The sequence below is a fragment of the Bos javanicus genome, chromosome 2 (genome assembly GCF_032452875.1).
Source record: "Bos javanicus breed banteng chromosome 2, ARS-OSU_banteng_1.0, whole genome shotgun sequence".
Lineage (NCBI taxonomy): Eukaryota > Metazoa > Chordata > Mammalia > Artiodactyla > Bovidae > Bos > Bos javanicus.
Genome location: NC_083869.1, coordinates 125,797,804 through 125,813,691, shown reverse-complemented (window position 1 = coordinate 125,813,691; position 15,888 = coordinate 125,797,804). Strand labels below are relative to the sequence as shown.

At 49.9% G+C, this 15,888-nt stretch overlaps 1 protein-coding gene across 3 annotated transcripts in view; it reads right to left on the bottom strand.

The window, feature by feature from the left end:
- Positions 1 to 1,363: 1,363 nt before the first annotated feature.
- Positions 1,364 to 15,888, bottom strand: part of WASF2 (WASP family member 2) — a 70,486-nt gene continuing 55,961 nt past the window's right edge. For all 3 annotated transcript variants that reach the window (XM_061391642.1, XM_061391660.1, XM_061391650.1), the window contains exons 3-9: positions 14,633 to 14,767; positions 13,951 to 14,104; positions 11,730 to 11,847; positions 10,579 to 10,703; positions 8,118 to 8,273; positions 5,856 to 6,361; positions 1,364 to 4,882 (exon numbers count right to left, since the gene is read on the bottom strand). In XM_061391642.1, the coding sequence (XP_061247626.1) occupies positions 4,725 to 4,882; positions 5,856 to 6,361; positions 8,118 to 8,273; positions 10,579 to 10,703; positions 11,730 to 11,847; positions 13,951 to 14,104; positions 14,633 to 14,767 (1,352 nt within the window). In that variant the 3' untranslated portion in view covers positions 1,364 to 4,724. The remainder of the gene's footprint in view (positions 4,883 to 5,855; positions 6,362 to 8,117; positions 8,274 to 10,578; positions 10,704 to 11,729; positions 11,848 to 13,950; positions 14,105 to 14,632; positions 14,768 to 15,888) is intronic.

Here is a 15,888-nt window from a genome sequence, read left to right as displayed (position 1 = left end):
TTCCTTCCCTCCAATTCTCCAGCAAGGGCGGCTCCCGACACCACCATTTTGTCTTCTCCCAGGGCGGGCGTCTGGCTGCCTGTCAGTCACCGACCTCGGGAAGCCAAGTGCTGACTAAACACAGGCCTGAGCACGAGGGTGGGGCGAGGGGCTCCGCCGGGGCCAGCCGGCTCCCGCGCCCCCTCCCCGGCACCCCCACCCCCAGCGATGAGCTCAGAGTGGCTGGCGCAGCACTTGCTGACGATTCAAAACTTCTGCCCCCTCTCCTGGGATGCCAGTGGGTGACTCTCTCGCAACAGCAGGCGTGACCAGCCGAGTCACCAACCCGGCTCCCACCCCTCTCCCGGGGCCGCCCCACACCGTCTGCTGGGCTTGGAACAGGGAGTCCGCTCATCAATTACCCCCGGGGACAGCTACTCGCAGCAGCTGTGCTCGGTACAACCGTTGCTTCCTGGGTAGGTCATTTTTTTAGGGTCAGAAGAGAAACCCAGACCTGTCACCTTCCCAGGCAGGAGAGAGAGGGGGCCTGCGGCAGCCTAACCCTTTTATCGGATTCCATTGTAAGTCGTTCTATTTAAGGTAAGTTGCTCGGGTCTGAGAGGCAGACAAGATGCCGGCCAGATGCTGGCAGGCAGCATCAGCATTCTCCTGCCTGATGTGAGGCTCCCCACTGCCCCCCCGCCGCCCTCCCCGGCCCCAGCACACCCCTCTCAGCCAACTGAGGCGGCCTCCACATCCCCCAACAGGTCTCCTCCTAAATCAACACCCCCACCTCCCGCACAGGGCGCACCAGCCAGAGGCAGAGGCCCCCGCCCTCTGAGCCCACCCACACCGACCTCCCTGTGGAGCTCTGGCCACCACCTGTGGCTATCAATGTCGCCCCCTTGGAACTGCTTCTCCCATTACACAGATACAAGTGTGCGCGCGCGCGCACACACACACACACACACACACACACACCCCAGAGGTGGCTGCGTGGTTACAAAGACTTTCATCAAATTATTTAAAATGTTGGCATTTATGTATTCGGAAGTATACATTAAAAGTTACATAGAATCTTCAGGTCACTTGGTGTGCTAACGTGCTACACACATGAAACCTGGCAGGGACTCAAGTGAGACCAGGCCTGGAGGCACAGGGCTTTGAAAAACTGGATGTCCTTTTCTAAGGACCTGAGAGGAGCAGGGGAAAGAGGAAAGGGTCACTTCAGGGGTCTGGCTCAGCCCCACTGCTCAGATCTCAGTTGCAGCTCCTGTCCCATCTTCAGGGGAAGGGGCCCCATCTTCAGACTGTACCCCACGACATACAAGCCCAGTCCCTAACATCTTCATGTGGCAAACACACCCAAGAATAATCCACCAGACCAGGTCCTTATAAATATATTTATATCAGAGAAAACAAGGCACTTTGGGAGCATTACAGCTCACTCTCCTACACATACATCATTCTAGACAGAAAGTAAAAATTGGTTAGTTTCTCAAGTGAGTTAACTGAGTAAAGTTAATACAATAACAAAATTGCTCCCTAGCCCTTCCTGAGGCACGGGATGAGGTGCATCTCTGGGCACACCTGGTATCCCAGGTCAGCTGGACCCCGGTAGAGCTCAAAGTCTGACGACCCCAGAAAGCCTGACATCTCTCCTGAGCAAAAGCCCCTAGCCTTGGGGCACTGCGCCCCTCCCCAAGCCAGGTGAGGGGGGGCTGCAGTGGGAGGCAGGCAGAGAGCAGAGCTGGGACACGGTGGGAATGCTTAAGCAGGGTCACCAAAGCCACAGAGACCTCAATCTGTCCGAGCTGGCGCTGCAGAGCCAGAGGATCGGCGCCACGGGAAGAGATTTCACATTAGCCCTGACAACACCGCCTCGGCTCTGCGGTGACATTGGCCAGGGTCATTTCTGAGGGGCGCGAGCTTCCGATGGACGCGAGCTGGAGCTCAGGCCAGCTGCTCTGAGCCTCCAAGGGATCGCTGAGCCTGCCCCCTCCCCGTGGCTGCTCCTTTGGAATGTACTCATCTCACAACCAAGGCAGAGCCACAAGTCACTTCTGACACTGCCGAACTGGAAGCTGGGCCCCTGGGCCACAGGAATGGGGGCAGGTCCCCTGGGCTGGGCAGAACAGGGAAGGGAGGCGGCTCCTTGCCTTCAGCCCTCAGAGTCCTTAGGGGCCATTGCTCCACACCCTCACCAGCCTCAGCCCAGTTTAAATAATCACTAAACTTGGCTTTCTACAATTACAGGATTCCAAAGACACACAATTACCTGCACAAGGTCCTTTATCATCTTAAAGGGCTCTGGGTTTAAAGAAGCTTTTTTTTTTTTGGTGCACATATGCATAAGTAGAGCCCAGAGGGCCTCTCGGCTGACTGGGTCCCCAGCCCCCCGAGCTGAGGAAGCTTCGCAAGGCCGGCTGCTACAAAGCGCCGAGCTTGGCTGCATAGATTTTAATGAGAGCGTCAGGCAGAGCTGTGCTGTTGCTCTCCGGGACTTGCAGATCATTACCAAACCAGCTGTAGGATGAGAACACAGCACATCGAAACCCTAGGAGGTCACTGAGCTAATGATCTAATCCTACCTTCCGCAGGCAGTGCCCCTCCCCACCTCCTCCTGCCCCCAGCCCTCTTCCACGGCAGGCTCTGTCCATTCCAGAAGCCAGGCCAACACCGCCCCCTTCAAGGTCAGAGCAGGATGATACGAGCACAGTGCTGGCTCCCCCTTTTCCAGAAAGGAGGGGGATGGGGGTGATTCAGTCAAAGCCATTAGGCCCAAACCCTGGCCTGGCCTGGCCAGGCCCCAAGACTCCTATTTGGGAGAACCGCTGCCCTCTGCCTGCTGCCCTGGTCACTGCTGGGCGACAGCTGGGGGCACCTTCAACAGCCATTTTAGAGTTCTGAAGAAAGCACCTTCAGCTTCTGGAGCACACTGTGGGAGGCACGGCAGGGGTGCACACGTTCTGGTTCTCAGCGCTGGAGCCCGGTGCCCGCCCTGCGCCCAAGACGCCCTATCTGGGGAGACAGGCAGGCACACTGGCCTCTTAACGGCTCCGTCCTCATGACTGCACGCTCTCCTCGAGCTGGAGGGGCTGATGAGGGCTTTGGCAATTACTAGAACCATGTGCTGTGCTGGGGGGAGACAGATCCTGTTTGTCTTTGTTTCAGGGCTCGGAGAGCTGGAGAAGCCAGGAAAAGCCGGTTTCAGCCTAAGAGGCTACACAACAGAAGAAACCTCACTGCTGGCCAAAGCTGACCAGCTTTTTTTCCTCAAGAATAGCACCTGTGTATTAGCTTGGGGAAAAAGGGAGGAGGGAGGGAGGGAACATCATGGTACAGTGAGGAGGGGAGCTGGAAACAGGACCCAGAGATGTCCTGCGTCTCAGCCCTCCTCACAGCTGCCAGGCCTCCCCACCCAACCTCCCCAGGCACTACCTGCGGCCGCTGCCAGCCTGAGGGACTGAAGTTTCTACAGTTGGCAGGACCTATGCTTAAACTGGGGAAACAAACGGGGGAGGAGATGCAGAGGAATTGAAAGCAGCACCTGTCACACTGCCTACCCTCTTCCTCCTCTCACTACTCTGGTCCCCCAAAAGAGCAGCTCTCAAGGCCAGGTGCCGGGCTGGTGACAGGAAAGCGGGGGCAAACGACAAGAGCAGCCACGAGGGTCTGAGCAGTACGGACAGGCCTGGCGCAGGCCCTGAGCCCTGTTGCTGGGACTCCCCTCTGCGCGGAGGTCTGGAGCAGCGCAGAGCCCAGAATCTAGCAGGTGCCCACAATTTGGTCCCATAAAGCACAGGGGACTCGGAATCAGGAACTCTGGGCTCGAGCTCTGTCCCCATCCAATGGTGTGACCGTGAGCAAGTCACTTCCCATTTCCAGGCTTCAGCGTCATTCAACCCAAAGACTTCCGTCTTCTTCCAGTCCTGCAGCTCCAAGTCTCTGCTCGGCTCCTAACCGCAGCAGAGGCTCAGATCCCTGGGTGTCAGGGCTAGTTTGGTCATGGGGTCTAGAGGTTAGAACCGGGCTGTGGTGCTTGGAGGCACCTGGTGGCAAGGGAGGGGTATTTGAGGGACACAGGAACAGCACAGTCAGGGAAGGAAGCCTGGGAGGGAGGCAACCACCCCTGCCTTCATAAAGGCACTGTTTCTGAGCAGAGAGGGTAAGACATTTCTTTAGGGGCCTGATGGCTCCTGGAATAAAGGGCATCTAGAAACAGAGATGGCTTAGAAAAAGGCAGCCTCACCCTGTGGATGAGGACAGAGGGGTGAGGCACCGGGCCTGCGGCTGCTCCGCCCTCTCGATGCACGGGAAAAGGGCCAGCAGGCTTCAGGACCAGAAGATGGCTGGCACTATGCAAAGCAGCTGAGGACAAGGATTCTGGAAGACTACAGAAAATGGCTCCTGGGGGAAGGCACCATTCCAATTTAAACCCAATCAAAGGAGTGTGCTTTGGGGTCTTCCCTTCTCTTCAGTCGGCAACAGTCACTTGAAGGGAACAGGGAATATCCCAGGTACTGAACCTCAGCAGCCCCATGGGGCCTGACCTCAGGGAGACGGGAAATACATGGTGATTTGGAGGAAGGACTTGGGATATATCTTTGGTTGCTTCAGGGAAGGCTCTGGCCCCTTGAAATTCTTTTTTTCCTCCCTTTTCTTCCCCTTGGGACTGTTGGGGTAGGCATCAAAAAAGGCAGGTAGGAAAGAAAGAAAAAGGAAGTAGGCGGCAGGCAGAAGAGTTAATCCGACCATTCGTCTTCATCAAACTCAGAGGAGTCGTCTTCCGAATCGCTGTACTCCACAGCAATGCGACGCGACAGGATGGTGGCCACGTCGTTGCCCACAACATCCCGCTTCTCTTGTTCCCGCTGCTCCTCAACCCTGCGCAGCTGAAAGCCTGGAGGGGGAGAGAGAGGAGGGTTAAGAAGGAGCGTCAGTCTCTGAATCCATCCAGGACTGAGGAAGAGGGAGTGGCCCCTGGTGGAGGTGGGTACTGGAAAGGACAGCTAAATAGAAGGACGCTGGAGGAGAGCAAAGAGGGAAAGGGGAAAGCCGATGAGAAGCCAGACAGGCTTTATGACACTGTGGTCCCAGTGCGACAAGAGCGTCTAAAGGGAGCCTGCCATTCTTTCAGGCTCCCACGCTCTCAGGCTGGTGAGGACGGTACTTCTCACGAGGCTTTGAGTGAGGAGTGGCTGCCATACCCCATCTAGCAGGCACTCAGTCTGCCGAAGTCATTGATTTTCATGGAGTTGAGCTGCCTGAGGTTGTCTCCTCTAGACAACCCTTCAATTCACTGAGGATCAAACAGAAGAAACCACTTTCGCCTCCTGGGAGCAGAACCAGCCTCTGACAGAGAATAAGTGCTCCACAATGGGAAGACGATGATGAGGGAGAGGAGGAAGGCAGGGTGAGAGGAAGGAGACGTGGAGACAGGAGGGAAAAGGAGGAAGGAAGGAGGTGGGAAGGTGGGGGAGAGGAGCGGAGAAGAATAGGAAAGGTAAAAAAGTGAAGGACAGGGAGTGTCTGAGTCCAGATGAGGAAGTACCTTCCAAGACAGTGATTCTTGGTTTTCTCTGGGGCACAGAATGAACGCAAGAACACACAAAGCATAACTTTCCAAGCAGTTTGAACATCCTAGGTTAAGAAGCCTTTACTTTAAACCAAGGTGGAAAGAAATACAAACCTCTGCATTTTGGGGTGAAGCCTTTCTTCAGACTGATCTGAGGTCTGAAGTCCTACTCTCTCCACCCAGCGAAAGCCATTCCCCTGGGAGGGCACAGGGCCCCCCCCCCCGTCCACCCTCCAGTCAGTCAACCCAGCTGCCCAGACAAGGCGACATGATCCTGGACCCACCACTGGGGGTTTACCTTGACGGATGGCTGAAAGCAAGTCGCTGCGGGCATCGCTCACAGGAGGCAAGGAGGACTTGGGCTTGGTGGTGTCAGAAAGTGGCGGAGGAGGTGCAGCCAGCTGGCCATCTGCACCACTGAAAGGGGGCGGAGGGGGCCCTGGAGGAGGGGGCGGGGGCGGAGGCGGAGGTGCGCCTCCTGCTGACTGGGACAAGGGAGGTGGTGGCAGAGTCGAGTAGTCAACTGCCGGCGGTGGGGGAGGAGGTGGAGGGGCAGCAAAATCGGGGTGAGGCGGGAAAGATGGGGGTGAAGGTGGTGGAGGGGTCGCTGGAGACCCAAATCCTCCAGGTGGTGGTGGGGGTGGAGTGTTTATCATCGGAGGTGGAGGCGGAGGGGCAGGTGGTGGAGCAAACCCGGGTTTGGGGCCTGGCGCAGAGCCCAGAGGAGGAGCTGGCGGTGGGTGGCTTGGGCTGACCACACTGGACCTTTTGAGTCCAGCTCTTTGGTTATTGTCTGCCGGGTAGCTGAAAGGACAAATGAAAAAGACCCACTATCACTCTCAGGATGCAAACACCCACCCTTATGTTAAGCTTATCGATTACCCTAGGTTCATTCTGGTTGACGGTATAATTTCATTTTAGCTCAAACAGAAAGAACAACCTGGGGATGGTCAGAAATTCCCAGCCTTGAAATGGGCAGCTTTGTAAGATAATGAGCTTCCCGTCAGCAGGAGTAGAAGCAGAAATTGAGAAATACTGCCTGAAAAAAAGTGGACTTAGAGTTCTCTAACAGGTAAGGCTGGCCAAGACCATCTCTTAGGTCCCCTCAAACCTTTCAGCTCTGCAAGGGAAGGCGCCCTCCTGAGTCCTCCTCTAAGAGGAAGGGTCAGCTCAATCTTGGAGCCAGGACTAATAAGCCACGCAAGAACGAACCGAAATAAAAATTCAAACACCACCACCCACCAGGCTCCATTCCACAGGCTATTAACATGCACGGGATCTTGTGAGGGCAGGGAACCCAAGCCAAGCTAGGCAAACCTGACCAGGGTGCAGATTCAGGTGAGCACACGTTCAGTGCTCCTGTGGAAAAGCCTGAGCGCGAATGAGGGCCTGAGGGTCAGCAGAGACGGGAAATGAACGTGCCGCCAGACTTGACCCAAGTTGAGGGAGCATTAAGGCTCACCTCTCCTGGGTCAGGCCTGCTTGCCTGCAGCGGCGAGGTCTGAGGCCATGTGTGAAGCTGAAGGGCCTCTTTTTCCACCTTTGTGTCTGTCCTACACTAATAGCTACTCCTTAGGAAAGCATCCATCTTGGAATTTTCCACAGACCTTGGAGCCTCACTGTATCTGACGCGGCAACCAGCAGGAAGTGATTGGGAGGCAGAAGGAGGTTTGGGATTAATGGTTTCAGACGCCAGGAACAGGGCGGGGGGTGGGGTGACAGCGCGGCTACAGGTCTCCATTGGGAGGGTCCTCAACATCCAGTCTCTGATTAAACAGTGTCCAAGGAGACAAATGTACCTTTCAAAGCTCTCACTTGTTAGGCATCAGAAAGAAAAGTAATTATTTTTCCTCAGGAAACACTGAAATCTAACACTCCTCAGATCCCTCCCCTTTCCAGCCATGACATGCTAACTCTTCCTGTATACACCTCTGCCAGGGACACTGACAAATATCAAAATGGTCAGATCCTAAGTCTCATCTCCTTCTCCTTTGTTTCATTCTTTCTGGAGATTCTGGCCCCAGTGAAATGGAGCAGAGGCAACAGGAGAAAAAGGCAACTACTTACTAGGTTCCTAGACAACTAGGGAGAAAGGCTATTCAGTATTTTATGGACAGCAGCAGATTACACCACTTTATTTCATGCTGAGTCAGACAGAGCTAAGCTAAAAAACAGAGAGAGAAGCTGGTGACTTCTCTGTTCAGGTGTAGCCAGTAGTTAAGAATTCAGGCTCTGGAGTCAAACTGGCCTGCTTTCCAATCATGAGTCTGCTTCCTACTGACAGTGTGATCCTAGGTGAGTTCACGGGACTCTGTGCGTCCCTGTCTACTCGTCTGTAAGATGGGTACCTATCTCAAGAGGACTCTTGTGGAGGTTAAGTAACATATATAAAGTTTGCTATAATGCCTGGTACCTTACAGACAATAAATATCAATTATTTCTATTATCCTGACTCACTTGTCTGGAGTTACTTTAGTGGTCCTGGTCTGGATTTGGAACTTTTACTTTGTTCTTGAGTGTTTAACCAACCAGAGTAAATAGAAGAGATGCCACTGTTTACCTGAATTCTGCTGGTGGGGGAGGCAAGTTGTCCTCAGAGAAGGAAGGAGAAGGTGGAGAAATGGAGTCTGACTGTGGTGGTGGTGGATAGTTGCCTGCATCCACATTCTCAACAGAGCCAATGCTGCCATTCTGGTACACCAAGGTGGGTGGATACCTGATAATGAACCCAATGCCAGAATTATTATTTAAAGCCTGAGTGATACTCTCTTGCTTTCCTAAAAAAGCCCACAAAAAATGCATTTGATTGCTAAATATCTCCCAGATATTTCTACTCCCCCAAGTTGCTGTAGTTGTAATTATTTTATTTTTTAAAAAAATTTAATGGAGTATAGTTGATTTACAATGTTGTGTTAGTTTCAGGTGTACAGTAAAGTGAATCAGTTACACACACACACACACACACACACACCGACTCTTTTTTAGATTCTTTTCCCATATAGGTTATTATGGAGTACTGAGTAGAGTTCCCCCTGTTATACAGTAGGTCCTTACCGGTTATCTATTTTATACACAGTAGTGTGTATATGTCAATCTCAATCTCTCAATCTTCCCCTCCCCTCTCCCAGATATTTCTGTTGGATTGTCTGTAAAAATGGGACTCAACCCAGCTTATCAAAATCATGCTGTTCCTTTCCTAGTGCTGGCCTTGTCACACCCAGCAGTTCTTTGAAATTCTCTCCCAAATGTTAGGAGCAGCCCAGACCCAAATCCCAAAGTCTGTCTTGCGGCAAAGGGCAAAGCCAGGCCCCAAGGCTAGTGAGCTGCAAACACGTGACTGGCACACAGCCTGGTTTTGAGGTCGGCAAGCCTCTGGAGCGCTCAAAGGCCAAGGAGGCATCTGACTGCAAAACCAAACTGAGGATAAAACCAAGCTGAGGATAAATGCAAGTTGCTATGTGGTAGTTGGATGTGGTCTCTTATCTCACAAACCAAGCTGCTGATTCAAGTGGGGTCCTAGGGCTGGCCTCATGAACACCTGTCCCTCATAGCACTGGGCCGTGGGTGAATTCACTCTGGGTGAACAGCAACAAACTTCCACACACACAGGAACACACCAGGCAGCAACTAATAAAAGTGTGGCCTGGCCCGCTCCACCTCACCCTTCTTTCCACCACTGCTGGGTTATAAGGAACTCATCTAAAGTAGACCCCAAGGAGAACAGAGTTGGAGGAAACTAACTAAATCAAATGATGCTCTGACGTAAAAAATCCCCAAGGCCTTCAGCCCTGTAGACCTGGCATATCTCTTTACAGGTTTACCATGTGGAACAGCCTTGTAGCCTGATCCCGAACCTCTCGGACAACAGAATCACCATACACACACACACACACACGTAATGGTTGGCATTCTGAACACACAAGCTGCTGGTCTTAAGAGTCACTGAGCCTTCCTATGACAAGGGCCTGTCTGAACAGGATGAGATCATGGAACAAAATGGCCCCTTTTTATTGGGAGGTGAAGGTAATGGAGGTACCCTCAGGGCTGATTCCCCTGTAGAAAGGTTCGTTTTTTTCCTCTCACCATCTTCATCACTCTTTAAAACAAATCTCTTAATCTAGGAAGAACAAGTGTCAGAAGTGTCAAGATTTCTAAAAGTCAAGAATTTCATGGTAGAATTATTCCTAAAAGCAAGAACAACTCAACTCTTTCCTTTCATCATTCCTAGACACCCGGTATGGGCTGGCATGGTTCTCCGACAGCCAGGATGCAAGGTATTTAGGGGAAAAACCAGGGCGACATTTATGCCAGGCAATCTCAGCGACTTGGCTTTGAATGTCACACAGGTCGGATACCAGGATAAGCATCAAACCAAGCTTTAAAACCATTTTCCCCCCTTTTAAACCTCTAGTGTGATTTGGTATTGGGAAATGGGGTCAGACTGACATCTACTATTTCTCCACAGAGATATATAGCCTCAGTACTGGCTGCACGGCCTTTCCCACACTGTCTCTGAGGTCCGCTTTCAGTCCCTTGGCCAGCCTCTCTCCCGAGACTGACAAAGGCTGACTGAAAAGTTGCTTTGGTGATGTGCACAAATTCTCTGCCTGGCCTTCCCTACTCCCATGAAATGTCCAGTTCTTAGTCACGACCTTCGAATCAATGCTCTGAAGGCAAAGAACTCCTAAGACCACTTTTCTTCCCTTTCTAGTCTTTCATTTGAGGCCCTCAGACATCGTAAGGGCCCTAGAAGCCATGTGCTTTATTTTCCAGACCACTCTGGTCACCTTATTTAAACTGCTGAGCCTCTAGATTTTTTTCTGTTTTTTAGCAAATTTTCATCACCAAATGGAGGTACTTTAAAGTAGCTGATTAGCAGTGGTATTGATTTAAGCCACACAGCCAGACGTCAGGGGTATGAAAGGTGTCACACCAGAGCTGTCAGGCTGCTGCCCCCAGGTGCCCAGACCCTTCAAAGAATGCTGCCAAGAGGAAGCAATGCTACCAAGAGCAGCACCTACCGAGAAGGCTTTTCTTTGGATTCCACAAATTCTTGACCCATCTTCATTTTCTCCCACTCTTCCTTACGTGTCTTGATTTTACGTGGGTTTACATTTCCTCGATTTGGATTATCTTTCTTTTCTTTCTATAATGAAAAGTAACAGAAAAGCTTAATAAACATTTCCCAAAGTTCTTCATTAAAATTCCACCCACCTTCATGGATATACACCCTAGAGATAATCTGCCTAGACAACATACAGTAACCACAGAACTTACAAAATTGCTGGGTTTAGAGTGACCTAGAGGTCATTTAATCCAAACCACCTCCTGGGCTCAAACACATTTCTTCAACCCCACACTCAAATACCTGTAGCAATGGAAATCTACCATCTTTCTGGGTAATTCATTCATGTTTTTGAGCAACTCTAACTGTTAGGAAGTTAATAAATAGCTATTTATTATTCGTTATGCCACAAAGGTCAGTAAAGAGAGAAGAGAAATAATGACAGCCATAGATATCTGGGACAGATATAAGGAAATAGTTAAAAAACAAACCCAAACAACTGATGGATTCTTCAGCTTGTGCAGCTGCACTAGCCCCTGGTGCTCTCTTAGGCCTCCCAGCAGCCATGCTAATGGGATTGTGAGGTTGCAACTGCTAGGTCATATGCTTACACACATCACTGGGAGTCTAAGGGGAGGGGAGCACCTCTACCAAAACTAGGCCTATGCCCCCACCCCTGCCCCGCCCAACCAGTAGTCAAGTGTTAAACCGCTCCCGTTGCAAATCGAACACTGTAGAGCCTTGTGCTGATCTCTGAGAAATGAGCTGCAAAGCTGGCGCGGAAGGGACTAGCCTAGCTCAAGTGTCCAGCAGAGTCAGGTGCAAATTGCAAAAGAAATAAATGGTGAATAGAAAAGTCAGTTTCTAAAACTCAGCCTGAATATACTCAATTGTTAATAGCACTGGGGGGAACAAACACATTTTTGGTGTGATTTATACTTTCATCTTGGTTGTGCTTGGAGTGGACACATTTTTTTAAGAGTCTCACCTGGCATCCAAGCAAGCAGCCACTCAGAATGATTACTTCACATAAGACTGGCTTCCTTTTTATCCCCCCTCCACAATCGTGCCTACTGATGTGTAGAACAGAAGCCCCTTTCCCCTCACCCTATGCTTCCTCTTCTCTTTCATGATATCCTTGGTGTCCTGCAGCATCTTCTCCTTCCAAAGATCAAAGAAGTACGAAGGGTCTGTGTAGAATTTGAGTGCCTCTTTCCCATCGTCCCTGGGATAGAAACGAAGACAAGTAGCTGTCAGTAGACAAATGAGCTCCCAACCAAATCCAATATTCCAAACACCTACCAGTTAGCAGTTTTTACACTGAGGAATCAAGAAGTCATTCAAATCGACTGCGTATTTTCCTCCTCTATACCAGAGTTCCAAAGCCCCTGAATGGCATGGCACCTCTTTACTTATCTAGCTTTTTAAGAACCTTAGTCTTACATTCAATTCCTGGTGGAGGAATCTGCATGGTTAGGGCAAGAATGGTTTATAGCAGCAGGGATCCTGCTTATGTCTAATGATCTCCAGGGCCGCAGACATCTCCCTGAGGACATTCTGATATCCTGGCACATCAGACGGGATTTCTGCCACTGGCTCCCCTACCACCATCAATTGCCCAGGACTCTCCAGCAAGCATTAATGGCCTTCCACCCACCCAAAACCTGTGTACACATGCACAGCTTCACATGTGTACAGACGTATGCATATACACACATGAATGTGTATTATGTGTGTAGCTGTCATTCCTCTGTAAATATAGGCAACACAGCACTTAACCTATGAGAAGAGCTCAGCATCCGCCCCCATCCCCCAACCACAAGGGGGCCCCAGTGAGAAAAGACAGCCAGCTGTTCTATGACCACAAGATTTAATTACCATCTCTTACTGGCTGTGACAGAAGAACAGGGTGAGCTGATGAGTGTCAGTGTAAGGGTCATCCACCAGATTCAATGACCCTGGCTGGAAACCTGAACTTTGGCATGGCTAAGTCTCTCCCCTTTTTCAGAAAGCATGCATTACACTATTCTGAACTAAAACAAATTGGAAAGGTAATTCTTTTCTGACCTCCAATCCTATCACAATACACAGAAACCAGTTCCAATCAAGCACTAATGATTTTTATATTAAATCTTATTCTGAGTTAGCCACATCATTCGTTTCTGTTAGGCTAAATCCAGAAAACTGAGAAGAGAATGTTAAAAAGGAAAACACCCTACATTAGCTGAAAAATATACTCGTCTTACCATACTCCATTCGATATTATTAAGTGTGTAATCCCTTGCTCTCCTACAAACCCTCTGCCCAGGTCCAACCAGACTCAATGATGGAGGCTGCAGAGTCAGATCTCTGCCCTGCTATGTTAGTTGGCCCCTTTGAGAGCCAAGGGGCAGACGTAATTTCACACGGTAATAACAAAGGATAGGTACCACGCACTTTCTCTGCATCTGTGTGAGAAGTGGCCATGTTCCTATTCTGGCTCTCTGGATCAGGTGGGTGTCCTTGAATTTCACACACACACACACACACACACTCTACTTTGCAGTACACCCATGTCTCACAGAAGACATCTGCCTCCAGCTATCTGTAATTACTTTTACCTGTTCCAAAGATATTTATGGATGCGAGCAAGATAAATATTCGCTTTCTGTCCCTGCTTGGAAGTTTTTTACACGGTAACACTACCAGACCAGACCACTAGAGGGGAGGGGCTTTAAGCTGTCTGTAAGGCTGCCTTTTTCAAGTCCAGCCATAGCACCGTAGGTCCTTTCACAGGGGAATGTTGAAAGGATGTTCAAAACAAAGTGAACGACACTCACTGGAAGAATGCCAATTACTCCTTAGGCTCTGGAAGGACCCTCAGGGCCCAGAGAAGCCAGTCCAAAAGGCTGGCCCCACTAACACGCCCAAACATCTGGTAATCTAGCGGTTTCAGAGTAAGTGGGAGCCTTGCTAAAATGTTGCCCCTGGGATGCAAGCTATAGGACTGCCTTGTAACAAAGTCCTTTTGGTTCTATAATAACTAAATTCCTTGGATGGAGTCCAAGATGGACCTGGCTTATACCAAATTAAACTCTGCAGCATAAATGCTGTAACAAACTTTCAATATTATATATTATATTCACTCATATTATATATGAGTTTCAGAAACCAAACAATAATAAGTGACACCTGTTTATATGGTAAATGTTAGCTTCTTCCACCATAAGCAACTCCGGGGTAGGCAGTACGCTTTTCAATACAATCCTCTGATGTACACAACATCTTTAAAAAGACAGTCTAGTGTTGTTAGCCACAGGCTGAAGAGGGGAGAAGCTAGCCAGGCTACCTGTAAGGGGTAAGGTTGTTGAGAGGTGGAGGAGTATCACAGGTGTTGTATGTTTCCAAAACAGGTATGGGGAGAGAGTTTCTGTCAAAGAGCTTCTGGTCTTGAACAGTAGAGCTTCTGAAGGCCTTTCGGGTGTTGATTCCTTGTAGTGATACTGAAAGAAGATGGAAGGCATTAGAAAATGGACGACAGGCTATCTGAGCAAACACTGAGTCACACCAGCCAGAGAGGCCTCAGCTGCTGCATTTCTTGGCTGCGGCTGCCTGCAGCCAGGTTTTTTTTTTTTTTTCTTCTCCCCCTCTGGGGAAGCCCCACAAGGCTGTCAGCGGCCCAGCCATTTCATGACTGAACAAAATGAGGCAACACAAAGGTTTACTATGTGGCCAGATCTAGCAGGCCCCTCCTTAGGAGGATTGAATCTTCCAAGTACTTTTATGGTAGCAAACACGACTGGGGGGAAGGGGAATTTGAGAAAGAGGGAATTGGGGAAATGGGAGAAAGGGAGTATGTGGAGGTGTGGTAGAGATGAAAAGGTTTCTTCGTATCACCCAGGTTTGTGTCATTTCAAAGAAGAACTCCATAGGTCTCTCTGATTTCCCCCCTCACTTTTTTATAAATCAGGGGAAAAAATTCTAAGCAACTGCTCAGCAGAGCCTGCAAATGCTGAGCTCAGCTTCCTTACCTTCTTCTTCCTTGGGATCCAGCTGAGTGACTTTAACTTGTAGGCGGTCGACCCTCTCAGCAAGGGAGCTTACCCGAGAGGCAAAAGTATTTGCCTGAGTAAAGAGCTCTCCAAAAATGTCCTCGGCATATTTACCTGAGAGAGCAAAGAACCAAGTCACTAGTGCATAAAAGTGACAAAAATGGTCAGAAAAACTGGCTACTAAAGACTGTACTCCCCACCTCCCAAATACACACGGACCCCGCCTCTCTAAGATGGTTCAGGCTACAGGAAGAGCTTGTTCTTGGAGACAGAGATATACCCTCCAGAGCCTGGGCAGCCTACAATGTGCTCTGTAACTAAGAGTCTTCTTGGCAAACTGAGCTGTCATGAAACTCAAAGCAAGCTGAATAAAATCAAAATGTGTAATACAAAGAAACATCCTAGAAGAGTGGATAGTATGTCTACACATTTGCCTATAGCCCTTAGCTGTTTGCTGTTCTGTAAAAGTACCCTCTGAAAGTAGTTCTGGAAAACAAATTGTGAGTTAGTTAAGTGTTTACAATTAACATAAAAAATAAGAAGTTACAACCTCAATGGAGCCCCCAAAATACACTGAACCACCATGATGAGATGTGGTATCTGTAAGAGGCCTTGAACTGTCACTAACAACTCCTGCTGCTGCTGCTGCTGCTAGGTCGCTTCAGTCGTGTCCGACTCTGTGCGACCCCATAGACGGCAGCCCACCAGGCTCCCCCGTCCCTGGGATCCTCCAGGCAAGAACACTGGAGTGGGTTGCCATTTCCTTCTCCAATGCATGACAGTGAAAAGTGAAAGTGAAGTCGCTCAGTCATGTCCGACCCTCAGCGACCCCATGGACTGCAGCCTTCAAGGCTCCTCCATCCATGGGATTTTCCAGGCAAGAGCACTGGAGTGGGGTGCCATTGCCTTCTAGTAGAGACTAACAGCTTCTTCTAAAGGGTGAAAAGGTGATTTTATGATTCATAAGCTACAATTTTGAAAGTCTTTGCTTTAGGTTATAATCCTTCAAATCTACATCTTAGGAAACAAGTGGAAAGCTGAAACATTCAAGCTCTCCCTGAAAAACAACATACCAGTGGTCTCATTCCACAATGTCTTGTTTTTTAGAAAAAGAGCTCCGTACTTTCAACCCTGGAATGCAAGGAGAATCTGCAGCCAAAGAAACATAACAGCAATCTGACACTACCTCCATACTGTCATTCCAAGCCACAAAGCACATTCTTGCTAGGAATGAA